This window comes from Carassius carassius, chromosome 26 (assembly GCF_963082965.1).
Source record: "Carassius carassius chromosome 26, fCarCar2.1, whole genome shotgun sequence".
Classification (NCBI taxonomy): domain Eukaryota; kingdom Metazoa; phylum Chordata; class Actinopteri; order Cypriniformes; family Cyprinidae; genus Carassius; species Carassius carassius.
In genome coordinates this window covers 15,136,639-15,150,098 of record NC_081780.1, presented here as the reverse complement: position 1 = coordinate 15,150,098, position 13,460 = coordinate 15,136,639, and the positions used below count along the sequence as shown (strand labels likewise).

The 13,460-nt window shown below is 37.3% G+C and overlaps 1 protein-coding gene across 1 annotated transcript in view; it reads right to left on the bottom strand.

Annotated features, from left to right (window-relative positions):
- LOC132105878 (semaphorin-3C-like) overlaps window positions 1-13,460 on the bottom strand; it is a 66,473-nt gene that overhangs the window by 23,845 nt on the left and 29,168 nt on the right. The window contains exons 3-6 of the mRNA XM_059511360.1: window positions 10,334-10,494; window positions 9,627-9,689; window positions 7,649-7,768; window positions 5,057-5,147 (exon numbers count right to left, since the gene is read on the bottom strand). Of these exons, the coding sequence (XP_059367343.1) occupies window positions 5,057-5,147; window positions 7,649-7,768; window positions 9,627-9,689; window positions 10,334-10,494 (435 nt within the window). The remainder of the gene's footprint in view (window positions 1-5,056; window positions 5,148-7,648; window positions 7,769-9,626; window positions 9,690-10,333; window positions 10,495-13,460) is intronic.

Genomic DNA, 13,460 nt, shown 5'->3' with positions numbered 1-13,460 from the left:
ATAAAAAAAAAAAAAATGAATACACATTTAAAGAAAAATAATGACAAAAAAACGACAACATTTTGCGGACTTTTGCGAACTATAATAGCGTTTCATTGATACTAAAATAACATTTCTGTGTTAATGTAGCAGTTGTAATGGCTCTCTGGTGTGTGAAAGCATGAATGTGTGTGTAATTTAGCCCGTTGGATGTGTCAACAGCAACCCAACACCAGCTAGCCAATTACAGATCAAAGGATTATGGAGGCGGCACTGAGTAACCCAAAGTTTGTCACATCGGAAGGGGCCAGACAGCCACAAAATGTGGGTGTTTTTATGACACTATGGGGTCATGAACAAAGAGATCATAGAGAAAGTATTATAGTACGTGTCCGAGACAAAACGGCACCTGTGGATCAGTGGTGTCAAAAGTATTGACATTCATTACTTAAGTAGAAGTATAGATACTAGGGTTTAAAAAGACTTTTGTAGAAGTTGAAGTATCAACTCAAGCTTTTTACTCAAGTAAAAGTGTAAAAGTACTGGTTTAAAAAACTACTTAAAGTATAAAAGTAAAAGTAATGTAAGGGGAAAAAATGCCATTTAGAACAAAAGCTTAGGCCGCGCCACAGGGACCTATTGTGCACTACCCCACCTCCTCAAAAAAACATTATTCTAAAAGCCATAGGCCATAATGACTATAATGTTATATTAAAATGTTCATGTTGAAAAATTTGGGATGCACTAGGCTACCTGTTTCAGCCGCATATATGCCCATTGAAAATGAACGTACTTTAGTACAATGCAAATACATTAAAGAACTAGAGATATGATGACTAGTTGCCTAGGGTGACCATATGAGCCATTTTCCCAGGACGCGTCCTTGCCAGAATTTCTATATTGCCTAAAACATCCAAAGTAGTTTGACCAATAACATGCAGGTATGTTACATAATCAACCAGTCGTGGCGTGTGATAAGGTGAGATCTACAGAGAACGATCAGAGTAATGCAAATACACGTACATGTTAGGTGTTTGTTCGTTCATTCAACTTGAAGCGTCGCTGCGCACCAATCATTGTATGACACTTATGAATGCCATACAATGATCGATCTGCAAAGCACAAACAGCCAAAATCTGGATATTTTAGGCAATATAAAAATCCTGGTAAGGACGTGTCCTGGGAAAATGGCTCATATGGTCACCCTATAGTTGCCTATAAGTATTGTTATGGTGCAAAAAGTCAAACTTCAGAGGCATGTCATCAATAACCTTTAATGGAATGCAAGTGTACATCCAAGTTTAGCTGCAGGAATCTGCGAGGGCAATGGACAAGAACATTGGTGGAGGCTAAAAAACAATTAGCCTTGTATGGTTGTCTATATACAAGATTATAGTGCTGTCAAAGTGAATGATTAATCCAAATGATTAATCAAAAACTAAAAATGAAAAAATAACTCATAATCCTGATACCTTCTTGATTGATAGCTTCCTGTATTTGCTATGTCCAGTCTGTGTGTGTGTGTGTGTGGGGGGGGGGTAACGAGTTACAAAGTTGGTATAGCCTACTTATCACAACATTGTCAATCGCGTCGTCAATCGCAAACGATAATTTATTAAAACGTCTCGCTACCGAACTACCTACAGTAGCTTAATTTGTGGAGGACGAAGAGAAAGCACCCATTTGGTAAATGAGCCAGTGAGAAATAATCCAGTGCCATTTCGATACTTTTAAAACGGTTCCGGCGCCTAAACGGTGCCTGAACCGATACTTTAAAAAAAAGACCCACAAAAAAACTATGGATAACATTAAAGAACATTACAAATATTTAAAATAAATACATAGCTTTCACTTTGGATGCTCTTATTTCCCAAGTTATGCTTAATCTAAGGCTAATAAATGTATTTCATAATCTGGGTCATTACTTAATTCAAAAACCACACATAATGTTTCGACTGTATCTCTGTCACTCACTCTGATATTTAGTTAAGATGAGTGCTGTCTGTCACTGTCTTTAATCCATTCTGTGAATGACTGTATGCTCATTCTTTATAAAGTAGCAACAGTCGTTTGTAAAGTAGAGTACTGTGCAAAAGTCTAAGGCACATTACTATTTTCACCCCAAAAAAGGGTTTTAAGCCAGTTATTTATATATATGCTGTAGTGTGTCAGTAGGAAATATCAGTTTTCCATTAATTTTATTAATAATCTAGTGCGATTTTGAATGCACAAGCAGTCTGACAACGGCGAAATGAATGTTTGAAAATTTAAACAGATATTTTATACTGAAACAGCAAAGTATATAAATAACTGGCCGAACACCATTCTTTAGTGAAAATACTAACGTGCCCAAGACTTTTGCACAGTAGCTGGTGTATGTATAAAGTACGTACGATTAAATTAAGTATATTTAAATAAGTGTAAGTGTTCGTTCATATGTGTTAAGGGCTAGATTTTTGCTGGAGGAAACAGCTGTTTAGTGATGAGCGGTGAACGCAGCGAAAACTGTACAGAAGATTAACATAATAGAGCAGAAAAAGCAAGGATTCCTGTTGGTTTGCATCATATTATTTTATTACTCGCACTTTCAGCTTCATTAAAAGGCAGCTTTATACAAACTATATACAATACAGCGTTTTACGTTGGAATAAGCCTCGCCCTTTCACGCAGGGCAACATCACTGCTTAGTTGATTTGCGCAGTAGCTATATTTTCAGCTGTCTGGGCTGACTTAAAAAAAAAAAAAAAAAACAGCTCAAACATCCCCTCAACTTGCCGTATTACGGAGCCCGGGAAGTCACCTGTGTAAGTAAAAATAATTTTTTTAAAATCCGTGACGACGGTTTTGGCAATCCGTGCGCCCTAAACCGTAATCACGAATTCTCAAACTGTTCCCTCGGTTTAACAAATCGTGCCCACGGATTAATAAACCGTACCCACGAGTTTCTAACCCGTGCTCTCAGATTTGTAAACAGTGCCTGCAGTTCCTGAAATCTGTACCCACGAATTCATAAACCGTGCCCACGCTTTCGCAATCCGTTCCCACGGGTTTGTAAAATGTACTCACGGATTTGTGGCTCACTCATTTTAGAAGATCATTTGAGAGCTACTTTTTAAAAATGAAAGTGGCCGAGAGCTACTCATGCAATAATTAAATCTCTTAAATAATGTCTCATAACTCTCATATTAACAACTATGCTAACTGTTTTAGACCTAAAAGAGTTATTGTAGGCCTATATATGTCCCCCTTAATTGACATAGGCTATATATATCAAAATATTATACTGTAAAAACACATAATTATTGTTGATTTTATAGTGCATCATAACTAGAGATAAAATGGTATGAAAATGTAATTTCATGATTATAGTGACCAAAATGAGCATGGTTATCACATAATCCTGTTCAAAAAGTACTAATACTACACAATAAAATCAATTCACCAAGTTTTATGTAGAAAACCAAATAACAAATAAACTTACCATCAATATGCACTTTTTGTTTACATGAACATTAAAATAGTAACATTAAAAATGATGTCTTGCAACATGTTATCTAACATGTACACGTTCAAATAAAGTTTTGACAAAAAAGTTTTTATAAAAAGATAAACCTCGCATATTTCAGCCTTTAAATCATTTTTATAGAAAGAATGATTCAAAAAAAGACAAAATACTGACATTTACAATGCACATTATTAGCTTATCTTTTATTATTAATAGTAAAATTCGGTTCCCGTGGCGTCTGTCGTTGCTATGCACCATGCGCTCTCCACAACGACAGAGAAGTTTTAATAGCTAATGGATTTCCACCACCGAAAAACGCTTTGCTGTAGCTCTGCTAGAAGATTTATTTAGAAAAAACACCCGTAGTTTGGGTGCACCCCCATCCTTCATGTTGACTTGTTGCGCCTGGAAAAAAATGAACGCGTCGCTTCAATTATTTGAAATAATGAACTTGAGCGTGCAAAAGACGCGATATTTGACGGCCCTCGAGCTACCTCCAATCAGGTCACGAGCTACATTCGCGAGCGACGTGTTGGAGACCACTTTAGACATTATGTCTGAAAATCAATATCCTAGGGAGAAAATGAATGGGATTTTCCTGTTCTGTTGGGGGCCCCCTTGGAGGGCGGGGCCCGTTTCAATTGAAACGGGTGAAACATAGGTAAGGCCGCCTCTGGCTCCCTCGTGACCTTTTGTAAACTGTATTTATGACAAAGAACTGCACAGATACGGATATTCTAACAATCTTTCGATAAACACATACCTTGTGTCCTCTGTGTTTGTTTCCGCTCGCACTGCTCCGCCGCGGTCTGCGGATTGAAGAGCGCGCTGAAAGACGGAGAGGAGACCGGTCTGACGCCGGTTTCATATGAAACTTAAGGGGACTGACTCCTGAGGCGATCACAAATTTGTATACAGTTTATGGAGCTAAATGCTACAGCCCCGCTAAAAAAGCCTAGCGATGCCCGTGCTTCTTGTGCACATATCGGAGAACCAGGACAAACATTTCAATCGATCGCTCAGGCATTTAAAAGGCACCGAAATCTGCTTCCTCTTATTCAGTAAGGTGCATACCGGTTCCATATCCAACCTTACTTTTAAGAAATATATTTTTTGATAAACGAACCCAAAACTGGCTATGTCCTGGCTGGAGTGTGACGTGATTTGTGTCATGTGCAGGTGCGATGGATCGCGTACAAACCAATAGGGTGTCGGAATGGTATCGGTTTATACTTCTCATCCAACCACAATCAAATTCACTCCATCCGGATGGCGCGATTTGTCTGGATAGTTTTTTTTTTGTTTTTTTTTTTTTGAATGATGACAAGCCGGAATGAAAACAAGCCGAAATGATATAGCAGTAACGAAGCTATTTTTAAAATGTAAGGAGTAGAAAGTACAGATACTTTCGTGAAAATGTAAGGAGTAGAAGTAAAAAGTCGGCTAAAAAATAATTACTCAAGTAAAGTATAGATACCCCAAATTTCTACTTAAGTAATGTAACTAAGTATTTGTACTTCGTTACTTGACACCTCTGCTGTGGATAAAGCCACAAAAGACAGCAGCACTTACTGAGCATGACTGAGGCGGTGTTGACTTGTGGGTTAAACGAGCATCTTCCTTTCCCTGACTCTGCTCGGGAAGAGATTTGGAAGACTTGCTCCTGCCAATGACACCAAAAACACAAAATCTCTCATTTCACACAAACTATTACTGTGATATCAACAATTTCAGATAAACCTGTCCCTAAATGGCACTCAAAACCAAAATGGACTTAGTCCCTATATGTTGGTCTTTCCCTGTTTAAGTGGGCTGTTCTTGCCAAGAATAAGCTGCAAAGTTGACTTCTTCTAATCAAATCATATGCTTTATAAATATATATGACTGACATATGCTGTTGTTATCATTTTATCCCATTTACCATCATCAAATCTATTCTCAACTTTCAGCTTGATCCTGAATGTTTCACAGCCAATCTATATAAAAAGATTTCCAAGTAATTTCCTAGCACTCATTAGTGCAGTGGTTCTGTCTTTTTTCTGATTGGTTGGACAGACTTGCTTGAAGGCTTCCAGGTTTCCGACTATCGGGCCAGTCTATCCTCTCCTTTGGTGTCATGATGTTGGCCAGTTACATGAAGTGATAGAAACCAGAGACGTAGAGAGCCTCCGTCAGCACATACAGCCACTGGTGGAGGATCTTCTAATTTGTCATGGGACGCATGTATTCATTAACTAATATATTGGTCCTTTACATCACACACAACTATAGGCAAAGATGTGAATCACATGGTGACTCCAGGGTGGCCCCGTCATTGTTGTCACAAAACTACACCGCACACTTTTAAAGGTTACAGGTCACCCTATTGCAGTTTTCTTCTTCTGTTATAGTCTAGCTGGTGTGTAGCCAAGAGAGATGGACACAGACGGAGGATTGAGAGAGGAAAATGCTTTTCAAACAAAAAAGAATTATAGAAAACAAGCTGTTGGACTCCAATGACTAGTAGGGCTGCTTCTTGTCTCATCTGGCCTCGCCCTGTCTCTTCTGTAGTATTTTGTTCCTTTTTTTTTTTTTTTTTTTTTTTTATTATAAATTATTATAATAAATTATTTTTTATTTTTATTTTATTTATTTTTATTTATTTTTATTTTATTTTATTTTTGTTTCATATAATCTGGTCTCATCTAATCTAGTTTTGTCTCATTTTTTTCTTGTCTCATCTAATTTTGTCTTTTGTCTCATCAAGTCTCGTCTGCTCTCATCTAGTTTTGTCTTTTGTCTTCTCATCTCATCCAGTTTTGTCTCATGTCTAATCTGCTCTCATCTCATCTCATTTAGTTTTGTCTCATCTCATCCAGTTTTGTTTCGTCTCTTCTCTTCTTGTATGCTTTAATCTAGTTTTGTCTTGTTTTGTCTCATCTCATCCAGTTTTGTTTTCTCTTCCCTTCTCGTCTGCTCTCATCTCATTTAGTTTTGTCTTGTTTTGTCTTCTCATCTCATCCAGTTTTGTTTTTTGTTTTGTCTCTTCCCTTCTCGTCTGCTCTCATCTCATCTTATCTAATTTTGTCTTCTCATCTCATCCAGTTTTGTTTTGTTTCGTCTCATCTCATCTGATCTTATCTGGTCTTGTCTTTTCTTGTCTCATCTCATCGAGTTTTGTCTCGTCTCATGTTGTCTCATTTCATCTAGATTTGTCTCATCTCATCTAGTTTTGTTGTCTCATCTTGTTTTGTCTCGTCTCATCTATTTTCTTCTGCCTCATCTCATCTAGTTTTGTCTTTTTGTCTCATCTCGTCTCATCTTATCTCACCTAGTTCGGTTTTATTTTGTCTAGTCTCATCTCACTTTATCTCCTCTCAGTTCTCATCTATTGCCTCATTTTCTCTTCTAACTCTTCTCGTTTTGTTCATCTTTACTCATCTCATCAAATTTTTTTCTCTTTTAAACTTTGTATTCCCATCTCGTGTGGCAGCTTGTCAGCTCTCATCCTATCCCATCTGGTCCTCATTTTTTCTTGTCTCATCTCATCTTGCCTGTCCTTATCTCGTCTCTTGTCTGGCCTTGTTTTGTTTCATTTTGATGTGTATCTTTATTTTATTTCTTCTCTTCTTGTCTAAAGTCTTCTCATTCCATGCAATCGTCTCGTTTTGTAAATTCTCTCATCTCATTTTATCTCATCTAATCTAATTCTCCTTTAACTTTTTATTATGTATTCCCATCTCGTGTCATCTCATCTGGTTCTCATTTATTTTTTGTCTCATCTCATCCCACCTGTCCTTATCTTGTCTTTTATTTCTCTCTGATCTCATTTTCTCTCAACATATCTCTTCCCTTTACTTCTTATTTTTCTCTTCCATTATCATTTTAATCTTATCTTGTGTTTAACATTAAAGTTTACTGTTTTTCTCACTCTTTTAAACTCTATCTAACCTTATTCCCATGCTGGTGCAAATTGTCATGAGCTTTTTAAAGGATGTATGTTGAACTTTACAACTCAACGGTAGATTAAACACTTTTGTTTACCAGGAAATGAGGGCAATATGGGCCTACTGTCCATTTCCTATTCCAGCATTTTAGAATTCTGAAACAAATGTAGTAAAATGAAGGTGAAACTGGACTAAATCAGATGGTCTGACTGCTTTTCATTAGTGAGTGTAAACTGACCTTAGGACGCCTGCCACGGTTAACATATGCACACACTGGGCTGTAGGCTCCACTGCCACAGATGAACAGATGAGTCCTGTTATAAGGCTGAATCACTCGTAAGAAGTTTCCACATCCATGCTGAGGAGAACAAAAGAGATAATTGTTTTCATTCCTAAAAGTTATAATAAAATCTCTTTTAATGTAATTTTCAAGTCATTCTGTGCTACATAATTCTATTAGCAAGCTGATTCGCTCTGTTCTTTCATTTCGGAAAAAGACAATGGCAGTTAAAAATTAAGACAATTTATTTTGTTCCAGACCTGTAATTGAGGAAATAAAAGTTTATATAGGTCAGGAATTTAAGGCCTAGCTTAGAATACAGGAATCCCAAACTAAAGTGGACGCCAAACCGACTGCACATGATCCAGTCCTAAGAAAAAGTGAGAGAGGGATGAGTAGAGAAAGAAAAGAAGCACCAGGGGAGCAGTTAGGAACTTGGCGAAGTGGGTCCAAAGAGCAGCTGCATGAGCTCTCGGTTAGCATGCGCGCACACAGGTCCTTCAAGAGCAACTCCAGAAAAATAACAGCAATTCCAATAGCACACACCCAACCATCCACTCCTCCCCTTGTTCTCTTTCACATGTTTGTCATTAATAGTTCTGTGGCACATATCAACATTCTACTCTTCTGGCTTGTATTCACTACTAGATTTATGGTATGTAACCTTTTTCTTCCGCAAAGGCAAAAAGACATCTTGACAGCTTACGGTTCACGTACAGATCAGGAAGAATTAACAAGAAAGAGCTCCATAAACACGTCTTAATATCATTTACAGCTCTCTTAAATAAACCCCTCAGTCTTTCCCAAATGATGCAGATGGATTCGGATGATGTGAGGTCATGCGCTGCCACTCCTGTGGCTACAGGTCCTGTCTGTGGAGAGGGATGGGGTATACCCCTGTGAGGGGAGAAAACCTGACAAGAGGCAGTGCTGCAGATCCATAGATACAAATAACACGTCCAAGGAAATGTGTGGCACAGACCCTATAGTTTAAACATAGAGGAAAACAGACTGTAGGAAAGGCTCAAACACAAATATTTGTCAGAAGCAGTGCAGGAAGGCCGATCCGCAAACTCTGCAAAAGCTGCATATATCACCATTTGACACGGTGCTCTGTACCCCCGCTTTTTTTTTTTTTCTTCTTCTTTTTATTGGTGAAATATTACCCAGACATTTTTCGGAGGATTCACCTTGATAGTATACACATCCATCATGTGGAGTAAGTTTAAACTGGGCAATGAACAGTAAATTGGTTCATTTTTTCACTCATCTCAATGTTAAGAAATCCAACGATTTCTAAATTTTACATTTGCTCTATTTTCCAGTTACATGCAATTAAAATATACAATACCTAATTTCATATTTGAGGGCAGTGCACATGTAAATGAGTGCCTTTTTCATATGCACATGATCCTTTATGGTATGGGTGTGAAGTACAATATTTATCTTTGGTCAGTTGAGAACTTTGGTCCGTCCTGCATTTATTTTGTTTAAACGTAGTTGATGACAAAGAGAAGGTGTGACCTCCCACTGCGCTTCAGACAACATCTTTTGCTCATGGGCACTGGGGCAAGAGCCATCTGTTTCTGATCCAGCCATGACTGTGAGAAATTGGAATAATACAACTATTTTTTGAATAAACTCATGCATCTGTTCATGATCCAGCCATGACGGTTCAAATTTGAGGACTAAACACTGATTTAAAATCAGCTCATGCTTGGTACTCTTTTTGATTGATTTGGGCCAAGTTTAATTAATTGCTGTGTTTGTAGGGAGAATAATGCATGTGAAAACAGCTCACTGGATGATCACTTCACCAAGCAACAGACAAACAGGAGGCGAATCAAGAATGCGTCTGCTTTCCCTGTGAAACAGAGGCATAAAAGATCTGGCCAACCATAACATGCCAGGAGTTTAAAAGTGTCAATGTTCTTACTGTGGGGTCTTTGCCAGCCATCTGACACTCCTCGACCTTACTAGTGGATGCCGGCCAGAAGATCTGAGAAAAAATAAGAGGACAGCGATGAGAAAACTGCAATATGTAGACAAAAGAACATTAGATATAAGGTTTTTTCATTTGTTTGACTGACGGATATATACTTTAAAGTAGTACTTTTATTCAGCAAGGATGCAGTACATTGATCAATATCATTTTTTTTTCTGTCATCAACAGCCCCTGTCACCTTTCATTATAAGCACGTGCGGGAACACCCTGGACATTCTGTAAAATTCTTTTTTTTTTTTACAAATAATAACAAATTTAAAGCCTAGTAGTTACTTAGCAATCTTAAGCTCTTAAAATAGACACAAATCATGCTGTTTTGTACTCTGATTAAGGTGGGGCTTTTTACTGGTGAACTCGTGATTTGAGCCCACCAGGATAGATGGGCAGCATGAAATGCACTGGAATGTAACGAATCTCTGAAGTTTTGCCAGCCTTAGCTAGAAAAGGAAAGATTAAACTTCCATAATTTTTGCCAGTTGTGTTCAAGCTCTCTCCTCAAAAGCCAACAGTTTAACCAAACTGCAACTCTCCCATTAGTCAAACGTGAAGAAAAGAAATGTGGTCACCATTGGTTTCTACCACTGTTGTGCTACATTTCATATTGATATACAGTAGAGAGGTTTTGACTGCTCTCTTACCTTTAGCAGGGTCTGGCTGATGTTGTTGATGTCCATCGAGAGGACATGGTCTTTGCAGCCCACGTACATACGGTCTTGATCTTCGTCCATGAAGAGGATCCTATAGTCCATGGCCTTCTCAGACAACGTGTAGTGCTCAAAGGACTGGGTTTTCTGTAATTCTGTAATGCAGACACAAACATGTTCTTTGCATTTGTTTACTTGCTGAACCCCATTCTTATTCCAAAACACACACACACACTTACTCTCACAAAGGTGTAAGGCCCTTCACCATACCATCAAAGTCTCTTTAATGAAGCCCAAACTCATGAATATTCATTGTTGTTTCTCATTAGTCATTCACTAATGTATAGAGAAGTGGAGGCCACATTGATACCCTCCTCGTCGTCTTTATCCTTTTTAACACTCCATTTTAAAACCATCCCTTCTTATTTTTCTTTTCAATGACCAGATAACTCCCTCTAGTCCCAATGAAAGTCACATTTCTCTTATCTACAGCCACTTTCTTTTAATGTTTCTGCTTTTCATCCTCAAATAAAGAGACTGAATTAAGTACCTGCCAAATAGGTTTGTATATTCACCAAGCTGCCTATAAACACAAAACCTGTTCAATTCCCACCTTTCTTAATGGATCCAGACAACTGCATCCATGGCTTCCCGTTTAAACCAGCACGTCCAAAGCAGGGTTGTGCAAGAATTCAAGAATGTATAATAATAAAACTAAGATACATTTAAAACATTATAGTTTAATCTACATTAGCATACATTAATGTTTAGAGATTTCTCATACTTTAGTTCTGTCAACCATTCAATTTATATTCATTTTGCCATACAGCACAATAATATTTCCATCAAATTGTTTTCAGAAAATGTTCTACATAAATATTAACATCAAAATTAGCCTCTATATTGAATATAATATATTGATTAATTAGAGTATTCTCAGAAATACCACCATCTTAAATGAAAATCTATGTCTTAAATGTAAATAAAGCACAAATTTCTGCTGGTGGAATTTTAAAGTTATAAATAATGTTAAATACATGATTTTAGAAATTCTTAAATATTACCATCTATATCACACAAGTAGCATTGCAGACTGTATATTGTGTATTTGGCGATACACAGCCATATCACACTGTAATATTATGTTTACACAACAGTTTTGATGGCACGTGTGTAAAGGCATAAGAAACCACAACAGAGCATCTTTAAAAACCATCTTTTGTGGGGAACTACTCGCACCACGGATTCAAATCTTATGTTGGCAGTTTAACAGCTAATATATATCATTTAAAAACATATACTGTATGATTCGTTTTTTTTCCTACTTAAAAATCGAATTAAAATTTACATTTTTTTTTAAAAATGTAAAATTCCGTAATTTAAAAGACATTCTAATTATTCTTAGATTTAAAGGGACTATAGCTCACAAGACGAGGTGAAGATCCTCCCCCCAACCCCCCCCCCCACCAGGCACTCTGAACAATATTGACAGTAGACAACATGTCTCAGCAGACTATTATGGGATTATATTGGTGGAGAGGGCCTTGTCAAACTTGTCATTCTAATGTAGCTTTAATAAAGAGATGTGCAGAGGGCAACAGATTACATCAGCCAGGCTTCAAAGCGCCACCGATAGCATCTCGGTAAGTGGCGTTATTATTGCTCAAAGAACTCATTAGGGCAAAATTGAAATGAGTGGATGAGAACTAGACAGAGGGGAATGAAGACATAACGTTGTAGAAGAAACGGTCGAGGAAGCATGTGAGGAAAGAAGTATTAAATAAAATGCCACAAAAGTGGGAGCAAAAGCGAGAAATCCCACTTCTGGTTAGGTTTCAGCAGACTAATTAGAAACATGCATCCCTCTGTAACCTCAGACAGAAATCACAAAATCCCATTTCACCCCATTCAGCAGACTCATGCCATTTAAAGACTTTCATAAAGATTTTCTTTTTCAAATAATTGTGTAGTTAGGTGAGCCTTTCATTTCAGCACTTTTCAGCTTCTGTTTCAGGTTCTGTCTAATATAAAAATGCTGTGTTGCCCAAATGTTCAAAAGTAACTTCAGGTTAAGTGTCTTTCTTGACGTGTGTGCAGCACAAACTATTTCCCAGATGTTAAATTCTTCGTAATGGCAGCTTTTATACCATTATAAAAGTCTTTACTCTCACTTTTAATCAATTTCATGCATCCTTCTGGAGTAAAATTCTTAATTTTTATTAAAAAAAAAGAATTTTTACTTGCCAAAATTTAAATTTTTTTGAGTGTGTTAGGCTGACCTCCGAACTGTTTATTTGTGTGCCATTGTGTAGAATATGACTTTAATATTTTCTTTGTCTATAATAATTCCTAATGTGTATTTGAGGCAGTGTTTGTTAGTCTTCATGTGGGAAAGTAAAAGACAGCACAGTGGGAAAGGTTCACAAGATCTTCCCACTCCACAGATAAATGGACACGCGTTCCGCCTCTCAGGAGGATTCTGTGGTGTTTTGTGTCCGCCTGTCCTGACCCCTGAGCCCTGAAAACATGAATCATACTTAGTTACTTAGACACACATCTAAGTCAACATTCCAAACTGACAGGTGCTATCACACCTGCTAATAATGCGATTAGGGAAAATTATGTCGTTTATTTCATATTTGGGTTTCCATGAGGGGATACAACAGAATGATTATCTAATTTACGCTAAATGTAAAATAAAATTTGACTTAAGTTCAAAGGTCACTTCTCAGTCGCATTTCTCAGTGAGGGCAGACAAGGGGCAACATGCTGTGCACTAAAACTTAACACTTCAGTGAAAAATGTGAAAGTGTAGGCCTATACTTTTGAGTGACTGTAGGGAAGACTGTAATTCCAGTTTTGTAATTTCTTTATTATATATAGTATGTAAATTGAAAAATAACAGCAACAAGGTATGCTTTAAAAAAAAAAAGACGTATTGGCTTAACTAACCAACTGTCTGTATTACTAATCCTACAATGAAATTAACTACTATAAAACTGAAGGATGCTTTTGCACAAGTATTCAAAACCCAAAATTGATATTTTTACATTACGCATTTTGCTAGGCAGATTCACTCTAGATAGCTTGAGTAAGTTGGATAGTGCTTATGCTTTGTAGT